Here is a 19,128-nt window from a genome sequence, read left to right as displayed (position 1 = left end):
GGAGACCATACAAGCATACAAGAGTAAAAGATCATCTCCAACCACCATAGAGCTTCATTGTACATCATATAGGCTTAAGCACACTTGTGAGAGTGCTTAGTGCTTGTTTAGGCTTAGTTCTTGAGAGAACTAACTTGAGAGAAAGTCTTGCTGCGGCAAGCAACTTGTGTACTCGTCGTGTGACCCTCCGACTTGGTGTGGAGCGGCAACGACACTTTGTGCGGGGAAGGAGACCCCTCTTGGTGAGAAGCTCCAATAGTGAAGACGGTGCCGTGGTGACGCTTCGAGATAGACGGTGGCGGTGACCTCGTCTTGGTGACTTGATGGCACTTAGCCTTTGCTTGCCGGGTGCCTTGGTGGCCAACGCAAGACGGTGATCAAGCGAAGAGACTTGGCATCACACTTGTTCGTGTTGGACAAGTGGCCGTGGACGTAGGAAGGGACTTGGTGTCCTAACCGAATCACGTTAAATCGTGTGTCTTGGTGTCTTCACGGGAGTTTGCATATCCTCTCCCTTACCTCTTTACTTACCGTATTACGTTTCCGCATTTACTCTATCTTGCGTGCCTTTACTTTCCTAGTTAGTTTGAATAGGATTGGCTATAGGTTGCAAGTCTTTTAGGGGTAAGTAGAGAGTAGCATAGATAAACTGTAGTCATAACTAGCATGTATAGGACGTGTTAAGTTTATCTTATGCAAATTGATTGAGCCCTAGGTTAAAAAGCGATTAGCGACCCTATTCACCCATCCCCCTCTAGGGTCGGACACCCCGGTGATCCTTACAAGATGCATGCATCAGCAACGGGAAAAGCATGTGAAGGTACAAAAATCAAAACTCAGGCACCATAGAGAAAAAAGATTCATTGTCCAGTTCTGTTGATTAGGATTATTTCAGATGCATTCGAAGTTGACTGACTTTGTACATCTCTTCCAAGAGAAAAACACACGCAATTCACTTGTTTAACATGTGCCCCATGTACTTCAGAATTTCACCAAAAAAAAAAAGAGGCACTGTATGCCTATGCATGTCTTCTCCACTCCGAAGCAAAGATGTTCTTTGCGTTCAAAATGTTTATGATCTGTAACAGGAGATAAACAGAAAAAGCAATATCAGTTTCCAAAAAGTAAGAAAATGTGATAGTAATGCATAACATTATAAGAGTACTTTTAAAACACATGAAACATAAAAAACAGTAACTAAAAAGCACATAGGAGAATGAGTAGCACACAAATTTGATTTGCATTTACATTGAACATTTGCAGGACTCAACTTGTTTTGATCTCAATGTTGCTGCACAAGAATTTGATGGGGGAGACAAGAATTTGGAGAGAATGCTATTGAGGCTATGTTTGAGCAAAGATTGATTCCGGTTACCACATCAAGCAATGCATGTAGTTCAATGTTGCACACAGCTGGCACTGGTGAGACAATTGCAAGTGAAGACACAGATGATGAAGATGAAATTCAGTCTCAAGAAGTGAGTTGTACCCCCCAGGATGCATTTGAATTGACCTCAATGATTTTTGATTCATGTGAGCAGGCTAGAAGTTACTACAACAAGTATGCAAAAAAGACTGGTTTCTCGATCAAGATTGGAGGCTCAAAAAATGACAAGGATGGTGAAAAGGACAAAGTTATGTTTGTGTGCAACAGAAATGGCTCAAACCAAGAGGTCAGTGAAGGCCCGGTTGTCAAACAAAGGAAAATGAATAAAACTAAAAAAACAAGATGCATGGCACATCTTACAGTGAAAAAGAGAGGGCTGAAATGACATGTTACAACTTTCAATGAAGACCACAATCACCCCCTTTGCGAGAAATTTGAGCTGAGGAGGTTTCTGAGATCTCATAGAGGCATCCCAGAAGAAGAGAAGAAATTTGTGCAGTTACTTCATGATGCAAACATTTCGTCGGGCAGGGTCATGAAAATCATGGCAGAGATTTATGGGGGGCATAAGTTTGCTTCGTTCAACAGCAAGGATATAAGCAACTACAAAGCAAAGTTGGGGAGAGGAACAAAATACAAAGATATGGCAGAGACACTGAGCTACTTTGAGGAGTTGAAGAAGAATGATCCAAACTTCTACTACAAGATCGATCTAGATGCAAATGATCGAGTGAGAAATCTGTTTTGGGCTGACGGAGCAGCTAGGGCAGCATACAAGGAATTTGGAGATTGTGTATCATTTGACACGACATACATGACTAATAGATATAAAATGCCGTTTGCTCCATTCATTGGCATAAATAATCATTAGATGTCGATTCAGATGGGGTGTGGCTTCATGAAGGATGAGACAATAGAGAGTTTCACATGGCTATTCAACAATTTCCAAGATGCAATGGGAAATGTATCTCCTTCCACAATAATATCAGATCAAGACCAAGCCATGGGCGCAGCAATTGCTACAGTGTTTCCTAATACAGTTCACAGAAATTGTAGGTGGCATATAGTCAACAAAGTCCAGGGGCCTCTGGGGTCTTACTTAACTAGCAAACCTGGGCTTGCTTCATAACTGAATGAATGTATGGATTATAGTGTGAGCGAGGCTGAGTATGAGGCAAGGTGGGCAGCTGTAATAGAGAAGTACAAAGCACATGAGAATAAGCATCTGCAGTTTCTATATGAACTGAGGAGGCTGTATATACCAGCATACTACATGGAATCCTTCTTCCCATTCTTGCAAAGCACTGCTCGAAGTGAAGGGTTTAATGCTGTACTTAAACGGTATGTGAATCCTCAAATGAGTATTCTGAATTTTGTGCAACAATATGTGAATATTCAAGAAAAGATAACGAGCGCTGAAGATGAAAATGAATTCACATCATCAGAGAAAGTTCCAAGTGGGTTGTTCAGTGGATATCCTTTTGAAGAGCAAGTGTGCAAATTTTACACAAGATCAATATACTTCAAGTTCCAACGTGAGCTAAAACTTTCGACTAGCTACAAAATCACAAATGTGTCAGGATATACCTACACACTTGTACCTACCAAGGGTTTTGTGTTTGGTTATGGTACAAGAGAGTACAAAGTTTTTGCAGATGTGGACAGCAAAAGCTATGTTTGTGAATGCTCGAAGATGAAGAGAGATGGGATTGTTTGCTGTCGTATACTGAAAATTATGACACGTGTATATTGATGAGATTCCACAAGAATACCTACTGCGAAGGTGGTCTAATGAGGTTGGAATGATTCCTAATGCATATGCTACAAATGAAGCACAAAAGCAACCAGAGAATGAAACAGGGGATGGGAGTGCACAACCCAAGCAGCAGCAAGCACTGAAAACTATCAGATACGCTGACCTGTGCAATGAGTTTGGGAAGATTGCAAAGGAAGCTAGCACAAATGAGAAGACTACAGAAATTGTGAGAAAGCACTTGATTGAGATCAAAACTGATGTGGCTGCATTCAAGGAAAAAAATTCGAAGAGACAAAAGATCGTAGCAACACAGGGTAACACCAATCAAGACCAAGCATCATGTTTAGATGTGAATGACCCCCCTGCTTCTAAACCAAAAGGAAGGCCAGTGTCTACTAGAATCAAGCCAGGTTTTAATCTCCAAGGGAAGCCAAAGAATATCAAATGTCGTATTTGTGGTTCAAATGAACACACAACAAACAAATGTGATAACAGGTTGGGCAAAAAGTAAGATGGACAACCATGTAAAACGGGATCTATGTGGATGTTATTTTATTGCTTGTTATTGCACAAAGAACTTACATTCTATCGGCAGATTCATGTAAGAACAGTTTTGATGTAAAAAAAGAGCAACCTTAGTTGCTGAAAAGTAAAAGAAACTTACGTTGTTAACCCTTTAGTACTTGATGCCATGTTAAGAAGTTCGCGGAATAGTGCAGCATGGATAGCATATACTTGATCCTCATATTTGGTATATCATCATGACTGAACAATGCCATTGTTTTTCCATCCCAGCTTTCAAGATATTTCAGCATGAAGAACCCACAGTCATAGCTGACAGGGCAGATAAAGAAAGAAAATGTGAAATAAAACTCAACTTTGGGCATAAAAAAACTGCGTTAAAGAAAAGTAAACAACAAAAGTTGCCTGTCCTTACGTTGTTTCCTGCTTAGGAGCATCAATGTACAGAGGTTCATATTTGCTGATGTCAACCCGTGACTCAGCATGGTGACGCTGCCATAGAGTCTTGATGACCCGAATTATCTTGTCTGAAGTTTGTAGTAAGCCCTTGTCACTTTGACCCCTAATTGAGTCAAAAACTTCAAATCTTTGTGCCCGCAAATTCAGACACAGCAGGAACCAGTGGCTATCATCAATGTATTCCTTAACTTCAAGCACTGGAAACATGATCTATATTTTTTAATGATAAAAAGAATAAAGAGATCAGAAATTTATAAAAAAGTGTATCGGACAAAAAAGAGAACAAGGAAAAAAGTTTGAGAGAATATACTCACAAGATTGAAGTGATCTAGGCGCTTGGAGAAACTAAAATTGCTTTTCATTTCAGTTCTGTCTAGTTCTCCACTCATGGCGAAGGTCTATTCAAAAATTTAGCAGTTAGAATCACACAAAAATATAGAGTTACATTTTGTGCACTGCAAGATAAATGGTGAAGTTACATTCTTGCAACAATGTAGTTACTTCCTTTACACTACAAAACAGGAAAAAAGTTACATTGTTGCAAAGATGCAGTTACTTTCCGTGCAGTGCAAGATTGGTGAAAAGCTACATGGGTGCAAAAAATGCAGTTACTTTGTATGCAGTAAAAGACTGGTGAAAAGTTACATTATTTACATTTTAAGATAGGGGAAAGTTACTTTCTTGCATGTTGCACTTACATTATGTACAGATTAAGATAGGAGAAAGTTACATTCATACAAAAAGTTGAAGTAAATGAAGAACTTATAGCAATTCTGTACGGTAGTACGAGTTTTCCTTTTGACTTTTGGTTGTCTCTCATAATATGCAATATACAATCTGCTGTTGAATTGGAGAGACGTCCTCTTGGTTTGAGCGAATCAGCAAAATCACCAAGCGTGGTATTGACATCCCCATAGTTAACTATCATGCGTCTAGAAAAAAAAGAAAAAGAAAAAAGAAACAAAGCATGAAATGTAGGCACTAGTAAAGAACTAATAAACATTAAAAATTATTTTCACTTATGTGTTTTTCTTTGATCTCTTTGTAGAACTGTACTGAATAATTTGATTATATGTGTCACATTCAAGTTTGGTGACAATCAAAGCTTGCCTTGTTGTGTAATCAATGTATGGTGACCTTTTAGCTAGTCCTGGCTTTGTGATCCTTTGATGCCGAACATGAGGAACTGGTGTGATACCATCATGCACTAGAAGGGGGATTCCTTGGTACTTTTGCTGTTCAGCACACTAATAGCACCAGAAGCATTGCCCTCTTGCTCACTACTTTGTTTTGCTTCTGTAGTTTGATAGAGTTTTCCAACTGAAGCAAAGATTCATCTGATATGTAACCTTCATGGTTATCTTCAGCTTAAGAATCAACAGTGACTGGATTTTTTTGTATGCCCTCTTCTTGACTTTCAGAACCAATGGGAATTGGACCGGCTGCATTTATATTACCCTGACTTTAGGATTCAATTTCTACTATCTCCTCCAAAGCAGCAGCAGATTTTGCCTCTTCAACTGAAATGTTGGCTGCAGCAGCAGACATACTTTCATTCTGATGTTGAGGCTGAGAAGGTACTGGTTTAGTTCTTTGATCAGCAGAACTGCCAGGGCGAGGGTGTAACTGTAGTGTCCTTTTAAACCTTTTACTTGGGGCGATAAGTTGCTGACTGTTATTCTCTTGGGATGAACCGTCAATTCCCAAGTCAAAAGTAGGCACATCAAATGACAATTTTGCACAACTCTTGAACTTTGCATCGAAAGTGTCAATATTTTGCTGAACTGTAATAGAATCATTGACATTTGTGTTGTCATCAGAAGAAGTGTTGAACGAAAGAATCCGACCCCAATTATCACCACAGTTTCCCTCTCTCTCATCAAATGTAGATGCTGGCTCGTTTGTACAAGCAGCAGCACTCTTGCGCTCATTCTCGGCCATGTCCTGTTGCTGTGAGGTCCATCCTTCAAATTGCCCGTGAGCCCTTCTAATCTTAGTACTTGTACCTGCTGATGATATGATTGTTGTGTCCTCTCCTTTTCTCTTGTGCAATGATAGCTTAGGTATTGTTTCTGCTAAATCAATGCCAGCAACTTGAGGGCTTCCAAAATCTGGGGTCAGAACATTATTGACAAGGGTTGTATGTAAATCTATTGACTGAATGCTGGCAGCAACTTCAAGTACAGGATGTCCAACTCCTATTGAAAAATATTTGAAAATGTAAAAAAGGAAGTTGAGTGCAAGAAAAAGATGAAAAATGGGGTGAGAGAACTAAAGTAAATTACCTGCACTTAGGTCATGTATGGAGTGTGATGCAAGTTGAGTTAATTATGTTGGATCAGCCAAGCTGATAAAACTACCAATTGAGGTTTGAGTGCTATCTTCAACAAGTGGATCTTCTTCAACAAAATGTGCCCCTGTTTCTTGTCGAGCTTCAGCATCTTGTGTCGCTGGTGTTTCATCTTGAGTATACTGATCTTTATCAACACCTGACAGAAAAAAGAGATACAGATAGAAAAAATTTCAGAAGGTACAAAAAATTTGTGCTAGTAAACATATATAAGATAGTGCATGTATGGTGATCTTCATTAGTGAACAAAAAATACCTAATTCCATTATATTCTCCAAAGAATTACTGATATTTGGTTGGTTTGCATTGTCCAATGGAGCACTAATGTTTTGTTGGTCTTCATTGTCCATGGGCACACAATTGTCAGATTTTTTCAACGTGTCCAAAAAAGTTGGGGCAAGACCTAGCGCATATAAAAATAGAGGGTAAAAAATATGTCAAGTTACTTTTCATCATTTTCAAGATTCATAGAAGTTACTTGCTATTAAGTAAGACTACAGGAAGGTTACTTCCTAATCAGTAGGAGTTAATTTCGACAAGAAAAATTGCTTACTATTTATGTAGTGATAATACAAGTTCAACAAACAGCAAATAGATACACATCCAAAAAACAGCAAACAGATACATATCACTACAGAAAAAAAACAGCAACAAATTTTCTTTTACCTTGTTGAGCTTCAATATCTTGTGTTTCTGGTACTTCATCTTGAGTATACTGATCTTTATCAACACCTGAAAAGAAAAAAAGAGGTACATATAGAAAAAAATATTAGAAGGTGCAAAAAATTTGTGCTATTACACTTATATAAGATAGTGCATGTATGTTGATCTTCATCATTGACTGAAATACTTGAATTATCCAAAGGATTATTGATGTTTGGTTGGTTTGCATTGTCCAATGGAACACTAATATTTTGTTGCTCTTCGTTGTCCAAAGGCACACAAAAGTCAGATTTCTTCTGCTTGTCCAAAAAAGTTGGTGCAACACCTAGCACATATAAAAAATAGAATGGAGAGTATGTCAAGTTACTTTTCATAATTATGAAAATCATAAAAGTTACTTGCTATGAAGTAAGATAACAGGAAGGTTACTTCGTATTAAAATAGGAGTTACTTTGGGCAAGAAAGGTTGGGGGCAGTGATAATAAAAGTTCAACATTTCTGAAATAGACAATTTACATCGACACACGAATGCTTTTGATGGAATAATAAAAGTTTAATATAACACATCCAAACAGCAAAATATATACATATCACTACCCTGCAACACACACACACACACACTTGGTGAGCAAACACCTATCATGCAACACACACAAACACACAAACACACGCACACACGCTGCGCACACACAAGTCTATCATGTCCCCATACCCCCTCCCCCCTCCCCCTAATACAAGCTCTGGTGTAGAAAATATGGAAGCATCACCATCTGGCAAAATATGGAATTTTGCTAAGAGTCAAAATGTACTGCTTCCTGCAGGTGCAAAAATGGATAAAAGAAACGAGTTGTTTTTTATACAGATAACATCTGCACACTTGTCATTTGTTGGCTACCAAAAAAACTAATAATATCAATGTTTGAAAAAAACACAAAGAATGCAAAATATGAGTTTAGATATTGAGAAAAAACAATCCAAAAAAAGAATCACATGTGTCCTCAGAGTTTGTAGGCTTGTTAGATTCAGATACCCAGTGCAAGCCAAGATCTCTATTAGCATTTGCAGCAGCATGAATTTCGCAATCTTCTTCATCGATATCTCCTCCTCCTCCTCCTTGTCCTTCTTCGTCTTCTTCTTCTTCTTCCTCCTCTTCCTCCTCCTCTTCTTCTTCTTCTTCTTCATCATCTTCTACTTCTTCAACAATTTCAGCATCTTCCATTTCATTTGCATTGTCATCAGATTGTTCGCCATGTGGCTGGTAAAACTCCAGAAGAAATTTGCTAACAAGATTTGAAAAGCCACTGCATATTTGTTGTACAGCTCGCTTTGCTCTCATACGTTCCTAGAAAAAATGTAACCCAAAGGCAGTTACAAATGCATTGGTATAAGAAAAAAAAAAGAAAAAAGGTAAAAAACTAGAAAGAGTACAATAAGAAAGCACACTTTTCATACCTGGTTTCCAAAACTCTCATGGACATGAGTGTTGATAAAATCTTCTAGAGGAACATGGTGGCCGAAAAGGATGTTGTCTTGCCCAGTAAATTCCGATTTCAGCTGATAAAAGGGTTTAGTACACAATATGAAAAATATTAAAAAGAGAAAAAAGGAAAATGAATGTAATTGACAAAATGACAAACCTGCAAGGCCCCAAAACTTCCATCAGGTTTAGTATCTTTGGCAATCGCTTTTCTCACAAGCTTGGTTGTCCAAACAGAAACACGACACCCTCTCGTTGATATCCTCTTGAATCCAGTATCCAATGAATCTAGGTAAAGGACCTGCAAGGATATATATAAAAAAAAATACAGCACACCAACTCAAAAGAAATAGAACTAATGCTGTGGCACATCAGTAGATCAACGGGCATATAATTGGAAAAGAATACAATTCTACTGAACTGGACTGCTACATGATGGAAAGGAAAATATAAGAAAAATATTACCATTAGGAATGTCAGGCATGGTTTGAATGTGTGCTTCTTGGGATCAGATGAACGGCTTAGCTTCAAATTCCGGATCACTAGCTCGCACCAATTTTGTTCACAGATTTTTTTTTTGAATCAACGACAGCTGAATACAGTCTTGGGCTGACCTTGGTACTGAAAGTTGGAGTTATAACCGAGCATGCAGCAAAAAAACCCATGTCTTGAGATACTTTGGGTTGGCACTCTTATTCATCTTCAGTGAGTTGAGGAGCTCTGAAATCTTTGGTTGATTCCCTTTTGGAAAACCAAACTCATTTTGCATGAAAGAGCTTGCAGATGCATCAATTTCACATTTTATTAACTTGCTGCCCCTTGGAATGCCCATAACCCGTGCACAATTGCTTCTGTAATAAGTATTCTACCTCTTCCAGGTAACACCAATTTTGATGATTCAGGGTCATAACAATCCAATAACCACTGGCACAGGTCTGGAAAAAGTTGTGAGCACCTGCAATTCAGTAGACCCCCAAAGCCGGCATCATCAATCAATCGACGTTGATTATTAGACATATGAGAGTATAGCTTCACCAGCATCATTGGGGAACCACGGTTGTTCTCTTGCTGCATATGAGTGAAAAAATGCATGGTACAAAATAGTTAGAGGCATAAAAAGCAGATTATGAAAAAAGGTATCTAGAAATGAAAAAGATGGGAGAGTCATTTGATTTGCTGAATATAATGCACATAATTGAAAACTAAGACTAGATAAAGTTACTTTCAATCTTATGTATTGATTGATAAGGTACTTCCTAATCAGGTCAAACTACTTTATGTCTCAAGGAATTCATTGGAAAAAATTACTTCGTGATGAGTCTCAAATTAATGTTTACTTCTGATATGTTCCAAATTATGGATAAGTTACTTACTATGTGCTGCACATGTCTGGCAAGGTACATCCTATTTCATGTGAATAAATAATAAATTACTTCCTGAACCAGATTTGTAGTGACAGGTTACATGCTAAACTTACAAAATATAATAAAGGAATAAGCATGATAACACAAGCAAAAAGGAGTGAATGTGTATCTAGCAATGGATTTACAAAAAAGTAATGGATAATGTTAAGTTTGGTCTATCTCTAATGGCTTCAAAAATCAGAACAAAAATAACATGCATGTAGAAATGAAAATAAAAATGCTTTGATTCTCTGAGTTAGTGAGTTTCACAAACTTTTCCAATCAGACAAATAAATCAAGCACCTAAAAACTAGCAAAAATACATCACAGTCCTGAATTTCCATGTAAAAAAATTATATGTTGAATTTGGTCTTTGAAATCATGCTACCAGAATATAACTTGGATTGTCATTTGCATCATGTAAGACAATTTGCTCAATATTAAAAGTAGTGTGGCAGCCACATGTGTGTGTGCACGACAAGCAGCGTTAAACACCAGTGTGAATACTAGTAACTTAAAAAAATGAACACACCAGCAAAATAAAACAACTGGATAACAACCCATACAAACATGAGATACTAGCTGTAGTGGTGTGAAGTTTAAAAGACAAAAGTGGCAACATGTGATAGGAACAAACCTGAAGCTTCTTCTTCGGCATTTGTTCATCACCAACAGTAGAAGTACCTTGATTTACTTTTTTCATCCTGATAGGGATTGGCCAGAGCTTTCCCTTCAATTTGTTATCTTGATTTTTACTGGTGGACTGCTCTTCCGCATTGCAAGCAGGATTACAGGTCGACTTCATGGTGCGAACAAAAAAGTATTTCTTTAAAAAGCAGCTTTGCTGAAAAATAGATATTAATAAAAAACATCAGTTATTATAAAAAGCTAATTTATTGTCTTGTACATTAATTGATAAGTTATTTTCTATTCAATTTCAAATAAGGGGCAAGTTACTTCCTATCTGATGAAAATGAATGTTTAGTTACTTCCTACATGTTCCAAATCATGTAGAAGTTACTTCCCTATCTCATGTGCTGCAAAATCAGGGGCAAGTTTGCTTTCTAACTCGTGTCAATAAATGACCAGGTACTTCCAAAACTAGATCTGTAGTGACACAATGCATGCTATTTGGAAAAAAAAATAGATAAAAGAATAAGATACATGATGTTTTAGTTAGATCAGGGGACTAAAAAACACAACAACAAAAAAGTCTATTGCTAAAACAATTTGATAAGATTTTTGTAAATTCTAAAACCATACATAATCAGATGATGAATCAAAAAAATTACATAAGAATCACATGATAGAAAATCTATAGGAGATAACAACCGATGCATTAGTAGCTAAACTAAACAATCCAGTTTGATTAGCACAAAAATAACTCTATGTAGACCAAGTGGAAACTTCATACTAATTGACACGAAACAAAACAGATCCATATAGTAAACCCAGGTAAACCCACAGACCATGAAAGTCCAATTTAAACCTAAAATCCACATGAAAAAGGTATGAGTGCTAGGTGCTGAACTACTAGAACATAATGTCGCCAGTTCAGGATCACCCTGCCTAGTGAAACAATGTTTAATGTGCAGTCAAATAAAAAGCAAGTATAACTAATCTACTACAAGCAATTGTGACAATGTCCTCTGTAAACACATGAAAGACTGAGAGAAAGAAGAACAGTTGGCGCGTGGTGCCTTGCCTCGCCTCACCTCCGTGTGATGTGGCGTGACAAAGACAGGAAGGGCGTGGAACCGTTGGCCCGTGCTGCGGCGCGTCTCCTCCCCTCCGTCGGCGAGGTGCGGCGCGTGGACTCACCGAGGAAGCGAGAACGCGGGGGAAGATAGCTGACGAGGAGCGGCGCGCGGACTCCCCCGGCGAGCAGTGGTGCGTGGATGACCGCTGGCGAGGAGCAGCGCGTCGACTCCCAAACGGCAAGCAGCGGTGCGTGGAGGATCGCTGGCGAGGAGCAGCGCGTGGGCTCCCAACAGGCGAGAAGCGGCGCGTCGGCTTGGCTGGCCACACCTTCCCCTCCCTCCGCCTTGGATCGGAGTGCGTGGACTCACCCCGGCGAGGCGGCCCGTGGAATCCCGCTGCCGATGAGCAGTGGCGCACTGATTCCGCGCCTCCGCTGCCGATTTCTCTCCTCCCTCTGCGCCGAATCCGCGGGCCGCCTCGCCTCCGCTGCTGACGCCTCGCCTATCTCTACGCCGAGTAGCAGTGGCGCGTTGAATCCGCCGTGGATCCGGGCCGCGGCTCGCCTCCCTCCGCCGTTGGTCCGGGCCGCGGCTCGCCTCCCTCCGTCGTGGGTCCGGGCTGCGGCTCGCCTCCCTCCGCCGTGGATCCGGGCAGTGCCACGCCTCCCTCGGCCGTGGATCCGGCCCGCGCGTCGCTTCCCTCCGCCGTGGTGTCACGCCTCGCCTCCCTCACCGCCGAAATCGCCCCCAATAGCACCAGAGCAGCAACTGAACAGAGAAACAAAGGGGAGGGAGAAAAAAGTGATGGGGAGAGAAGAGAAATGATCTTCTCTATCCTCGGCACGACTCCCCAGATTCAAATCATTTTGGAACCCGTTGCTCGCGTCCGCCGCTGAAGCGGTGCGTTGCCACTTCCAGGTGGGGCCACCCTGTTGCGACCGACACACCAGGCGCGACTCCCAAAAATTCAAAAATAATTTGGGGCCAGCTCTCGCGTCCACGGCCGCGGGGCTCGCATGGAACGCACAGCCCGTGGGATATATGATGGATGGCGATTAGGAGGGGTCTTGCGATAAGCGTAGATAGAGAGCCCTCTCCAAGTAGGATACACGTAAAAGTTAATGTACCTAGAGAGTCTTAAAACACACGCCATTGGATAGCTACTTACACTACTAGGCACGAATAATAGCTTGCGCCATGGATTATACGTGTGTAGTAATAGTGAGTTATTTTAGGAGGCAGAACCTACGAAATCATAACACTGCTTCAACCGGGTGCCACTTCTTGGACATCAACGTGCTAATGGTCTAAGAACCGCACCATACCCGCACCAAATTATTTACCGTTTTGCTCACCAATCAAACATCACTACACCAAACTGTATACCTTGGAAACTGAACCAAACCAATATATCGGTCTTTTAAAACCAAAACCAAACCGAACCATAAACATTAGCTGGTTTCAACCGGAGACAATGATCTGACTACCCATTAGCTGCTTGCTATTCTACTTCTATAGCACACAGATACTGACTGCGCTAGCTTGCTTTACTCAGAACGTAGATATTTCTTGCATCTAGATGCCAAGCGAAACAGGCCAATGCTTACCTATCGATCTCTATTTAACAAGACAAGTTAGCTTCTGATCAACACAAACGAAACGCAAGGAATAAGAAGTACACGCTCGAGGTCTACGTTAGTCGTGGCCTCCAGCTCGCTAAAGCCCAGACCAAACCGGTAACCAGATTTTGTAGCAACCCAAACCCAACCAAACTATTTATAAAATTACCTCATTTCCAACCAAACCAATAGCATACCAAGCGAAGTCCAAACCGTTGAAACTGGTTTCACCCTAGACCATTAGTAGGTTGACTTGGACACAATTTTCGGCATTGCTTGGTAACACAAATAAACAATCTCCAAGAACACACGGCAAACACACACTACTACAAACTTACCGCATCCGCGCATGGCGTAGTGCGCGTGTGGCGAGCTGGTCTTGGCACGTTGCCGGCGGTGGCATGATGCGCACACAGCCGAGCACCCGCCGCCGTCCACGGTCCACCGGCGGGCACCGAGCGCCCCAACACCTGTCTCCTAGTCCCAGCTAGTAAAGGAGGAACGTCGGAGTGGCTCCTTTATTCCATACAAACTTGGGGCATTTCTTTCCTCTCGTTTCTTACTCGCGATGAAGGAAAGCGCTAGGATTTGCTGGAGTTGCAAGCCACTAGCCATGCACCCCGGCTCAACAGGGCCCGGGAAAATCGAATCGAAACGCCCACTTTTGCAGTCGTCGTTGTGAACCGGCGTGTGGCCCGCACAAGCGGTGAAGCGGATCTTCCATCCCGAGCGCCCTCGCCTTCTCCCTATAAATACCGCTACCGGATCGGAGCGTGTGGCCTCCACATTCCGCCTACCTTCTTCTCGATTCGCAGCTCTGCTCCTTGCCATCCCATTGCGCCTGCGCGACCGTGCTGCCGATCCCATGGCTCCCAACCTCGGCTCCGACCTCGCCTCGCAGCTCCCCTCCAAGCCGCAGCACGGAGAGGTCGACGTCGAGGCGGCGGCCCACGACGGGGCGGCCGGGCGCGTCGGCTACCTGGCCCGCGCGCAGTGGCTCCGCGCCGCCGTCCTCGGCGCCAACGACGGGCTCGTCTCCGTGGCGTCCCTCATGATCGGCGTGGGCGCCGTGAACGGCGGCGCGCGGGCGATGCTGGTGTCGGGCCTGGCGGGGCTCGTGGCCGGCGCTTGCAGCATGGCCATCGGCGAGTTCGTGTCCGTGTACGCGCAGTACGACATCCAGGTGGCGCACTCGGAGCGCGCCCGGGCCTGCAGCGACGGCGGCGGCAGCAGCAGCGAGGAAGCCGAGGAGGGCCTGCCGAGCCCGGCGCAGGCCGCGGCCGCGTCGGCGCTGGCGTTCGCGGCGGGCGCCGCGCTGCCGCTGCTGTCGGGCGGGTTCCTCCGGCACAGGGCGGCCAGGGTCGCGGCGGTGTGCGCTTCCAGCAGCCTCGGCCTGGCCGGGTTCGGCGCCGCGGGCGCGTACCTGGGTGGCGCCAGCCCGGTCCGCTCCGGGGCCCGCGTGCTCCTGGGAGGGTGGCTCGCCATGGCCGTCACCTTCGCGGTGCTCAAGATGTTCAGCCTGGCGTTCAAGACGCAGGTCATGTCCGCCGCGTAAATCAATCGTGTCCGTGTCAGTAAATAAAGCGATCCGTATGTCGACGATGGGCACGTTCGGGGTTTGGTCTGGTACGGCCCCGTCACGCCCTTGCAATACATCGTTAGATGCTAGTAGAAAACTTGTGGTGGTAACTTGTTGCATTGTCCATGGTCTGACTTGGGACATGTAGTTGGCAAGCTGCACTGAACTGACTACTACTGAGGATATGACGAATTGACGACAGCTTATGTGCGATTAACATCAGCATACATACTTGTCCTATGAATGTGATGTCTAATCTTTGCCATCGCATTTTTGTTGCTGTATTGACGTGCACTTGCAGAGGAACTGCGGCACAGGCAGTCCGGCACGCACACGGCACACGCACGACGTGTGTTGGAGCGAGCACGTACCCTCTCCTCCGGTCCTCGCGCCCTGGCTCCCTCCGAGTCCGAGCACCACCCACCTAGCGCGCACGCCACGGCTGCGGCGGCCGGCGGGCGCCCCGCGCCCTCCCCTCGCGTACGCGCGCGAGCCGCGCCGACGACGGTGCCGCGCGCGCTCGGATCAACGCCGCCGGCCTCATCGGGCGTTCGATCCACTCCGTCGCGCGGCGGCGATGGGTTTGTCTTTGTTCAGTCGCGTGTAGTCGTCGTCGCACAAACAAACAGCGCTGCAACCGAAGCCCCCCGGCGAAACGGGGAGATCTCTCTCAATCAGCCTAGAACTTGCCAGCGCCGTGCGTGGCGCATCAGGCAACACCATAGCAAGGCCACCACGCGAGCCCGTCTCGAGCGTGGCGTGGCAACCATGATCGAGATCGAGGAAGGATCCGCCGCGCAACGCGCGAGGTTGCCGGGGAACATGCAGCATCCGAGGTGCTCGCTCCATGTGTGAGGTGAGATCAAAAAAGGAAAAAACAAAAACTCCATGCGAGAGATGAGCACGAGAACTCGGATAAATTAAAAAGATTGGGGGTGGCGAGACCACCGATGATCGTAGAGGATGGGGACGGAGGTAGCACGTGATGGAGTTCCTCCTCTCCCGGGAAACGTGGATCTCCCAAATGTGTGTGACCAAAGCAGAGAGTTCATGGATGAGATTACTGATGAGACTCGATGGATCTCTGGCGTGCGCGCGCATCTCAGGTGCGCGGCTCGGGCAAGAAAGACAGCCTAGTACGTGCCATCATCAACAACTAAGAGAATGCACAATATCTTGGCAACTACTCCCTCCATTTCAAATTATAGGTCGTTTGACTTTTTTTCGCTTCAAATTTGATCACTCGTCTTATTCAAAAGATTATGCAAAAATATTACTTTTTTGTTGTGACTTCTTTTTTTAAATATAAATTCTTCAAAAATAACTTAAATTTGACTATGTTTGCATGATTTTTTTAATAAGACACGAGTGGTCAAATTTGAGGTTAAAAAAGCCAAACAATTTATAATTTGCAACTAGAATTTGCAACGGATAGAGTACGTATAATTACCGGCTTACACTTACTTCAAATAAATTGTAGAAAATGACTCGTTATTGTTTGCGACGGCTTGCAATGTTTATTAGGAACGACATGCCCGTTTAAAGTGGAAAAAGAGTGTGAGATGAGCAATCACGCGCTTTTGATATAAGTCTTCGTACATGGCACGGATGCTTACATTCTCTTCTGAGATTACCATTGTTCATTGATAAATATAGTCGTTGGATCTTTATTACGTTTCTTTTAGAAAAATTACCCACCTCTATTTTTTTTATGAAAGTAGCTATAAAGGCGACCGAAGCTATTATGTTTTCTAAACTACTATCCATCCAGTGAACCAAAATTGTTTTACCTATATTTTAATCCACCAACTACTTGGCTTCAGATGGAAGTATAATTGAGGTTTATATTAAACTAAGTGGATAATTGCGCGAATTAATCCGATTCATATGCAGGCGTGAAGGACAGAACGAAATGACATGTCTCACAAGGATATTGAAAGACAGTATTTGGAGCCAGACCGACTCGATCATATCGAATAGAAACGTGCATGGATTCTGACGTCAAGGGCACATACACGACAAGTGACCCATAATCATCAACGCCGTATAATCATCCTCTTTAATTTTGGTTTGGCGGAATGACCCGCCTGCAGTGCCCTAGACCAGTAGGGGGTGGTCGCTTCAGTTGGCTGCAGACGTAGTATATCCGGGTGTGGTAATGGGCCATGACCCCAATAGCCTCTTTACAGCCTAATTGATCTTTAAATTTTTTTAGCTCAAAAATATATAGTATTAGAGTCCGATCCTTTTAAGACCCGGTCTTTAGATTTTTTAAGCCAAATTCCAAAACACTTTACCACCCCTGTATACCACACCACACGCTATCGTGCAAAAAGTTTTACGCTGCAATGGTCCAAAGATGCATCTCTCGATCGATGCGATGGCAATGTTGCATCGTTGAATGTCATCTTGATCTTGAGTATAGCACGGCTCTAACTGCTGCATGCGGCCTTGTCAGTCAGTTGATCTGATTAGGAATACCTTAATCCGAATGCCACATGTCGATCTGTGCGTAATGTGGGTGGTGGACATTGTACGCTGAGCTACTTATTAGAAACAAAATCGATCACGATCTTCGTGCAAGGATGGCCTAAGACGTGCCTATTCCTCGTTGCCAATTCTTTTATTTTCACTTCGATCTAGACTTCTTGTGAAGATTGTCGTTCGAAAGCATTTTCTTTGGAATATGGTTTCAAAGGTGTAATTTTTTTCATTTTGCAAAAATTAAAAATATTCAAATTAAAACTAAAAAATCATTACCAATTCATTTTAATTATAAAATATGAAACTAGTATCAATTTTTTTTTTCAAAAATGTAACCTATCTATTGTCACTCTATTTCTCGGTTATTTGGATCCAATTATTTTCATATTTCTAGCATTTATTTGCTTCTTGTTATGTCTACTATTTTTGAATAAATAAAACTAAAATAGATTAATAATAGATTTGATAATATTTTTAAAAAAATTGGTACCTATCTCATATTTTTCTGATTTAAAATAAATTAGTTAAAAAATTTTAGACCTAAGTACAATTTTATTTAAAAAAATATAAAATCACCTTTGAAACTACCTTAAGAGGCTTGTGTTTACAAGAAGGAAAGTGAGAGCTCTGTTACATTTCTAATCCTGTATGTGGATGACATATTGCTGATTGTAAATGATATTTCTATGCTTGAGTCCATAAAGACTTCACTAAAGGACGACCAACGGGTCTAACCCTATCCCCTCTCCTTGGTCGCCGCCCCCTCTTGCTTGCCGCCCCTCCTGCGCGCCGAAGACCTAGGTCGCTCTCGCGGATCTAGTAGTCCGGAGCGCGACTCTTCTTTCAGTACGTGTGGATACCTTGGAGGTACCGCATCTGCTGCACAAGGACGAGCCGCACGTGAGGAGGTTCTCGCAACTGCACTGCCGGCTTCCATCTGCACTACACCGACGCGCTACAGAAGTTCCGCACCCGCGCGTCTAGTGGTAATCCCGTGATCTATAACAGCAGTAGTTCCTGGGTATGGGTAGAAAATTTTGTTTTTCGGCGCCCGTTTTCCTACAGTGGTTATAAGAGTCTCGGTAGCACTTGAGGTCCTAGGTTCGACTCTCCATGGGAGCGAATATTCTGGGATTTAACAGCGTTGTGCATTAAGTGGTAGGCGACATTCCCGTCGACAACGAGGCGCTTGTGGTGACTTCGTCAATCTCGAGGATTTGCCGGCTCAGTCTTCGAAAATGCTCATAGAGGTAGAGTTTGAGTACGTGTGTTCATAGGCTGTGAGTGTGCGTGCGTTGTGAGTGTCTGAGTTGTACTGTGTAATCTCAAAAAGAAAAAAGAAAAAAAGAGACTAAGAGTCTAAACTTATCTGGTTTTAATAGTTAAAACCACCTTTTTAATGTCGCGCGCGCGGATATTCAGGTCCACACTTGTTTCTGCTTGTGGTACCGGTAAGCTACCATCACAAGCGATTGCGTCGGGCGCGGATCCGCGCAAGGCTGTCTCTCCACCACACCATGCATGGCTCGTCAGCTAGATGCACAAACTGATCGACGCACGATCGTCAGCGAGATGATGCCAAATGCAACGACCACCACACCATGCATGGGGTGGTAAAGGGCTTAAAATTTTAAATTAAAAAATTTAAAGACCAAGCTCTAAAAGAATCGGACTCAAATTTTATATAATTTTAAACTAAATAATTTTAAAATATTTATTGGATTGTAAA

The 19,128-nt window shown here is 42.9% G+C and overlaps 1 protein-coding gene across 1 annotated transcript; it reads left to right on the top strand.

Annotated features, from left to right (window-relative positions):
- Window positions 1-14,201: 14,201 nt before the first annotated feature.
- Window positions 14,202-15,076, top strand: LOC120655618 (vacuolar iron transporter homolog 2-like). The gene has a single exon (XM_039933532.1). The coding sequence runs from the start codon at window positions 14,202-14,204 to the stop codon at window positions 14,889-14,891; it is 690 nt and encodes a 229-aa protein (XP_039789466.1). The 3' UTR covers window positions 14,892-15,076.
- The last annotated feature ends 4,052 nt before the right edge of the window (window positions 15,077-19,128 follow it).

The sequence above is a fragment of the Panicum virgatum genome, chromosome 1K (genome assembly GCF_016808335.1).
Source record: "Panicum virgatum strain AP13 chromosome 1K, P.virgatum_v5, whole genome shotgun sequence".
In the NCBI taxonomy this organism is placed as follows: domain Eukaryota; kingdom Viridiplantae; phylum Streptophyta; class Magnoliopsida; order Poales; family Poaceae; genus Panicum; species Panicum virgatum.
The sequence above is the reverse complement of the archived record's forward strand: the minus strand, read 5'-3'. Positions and strand labels throughout refer to the sequence as shown.

Coding starts and splice junctions, on each gene's coding strand:
- LOC120655618 (XM_039933532.1), top strand. CDS start 14,202: ATGGCTCCCAACCTCGGCTCCGACCTCGCCTCGCAGCTCCCCTCCAAG.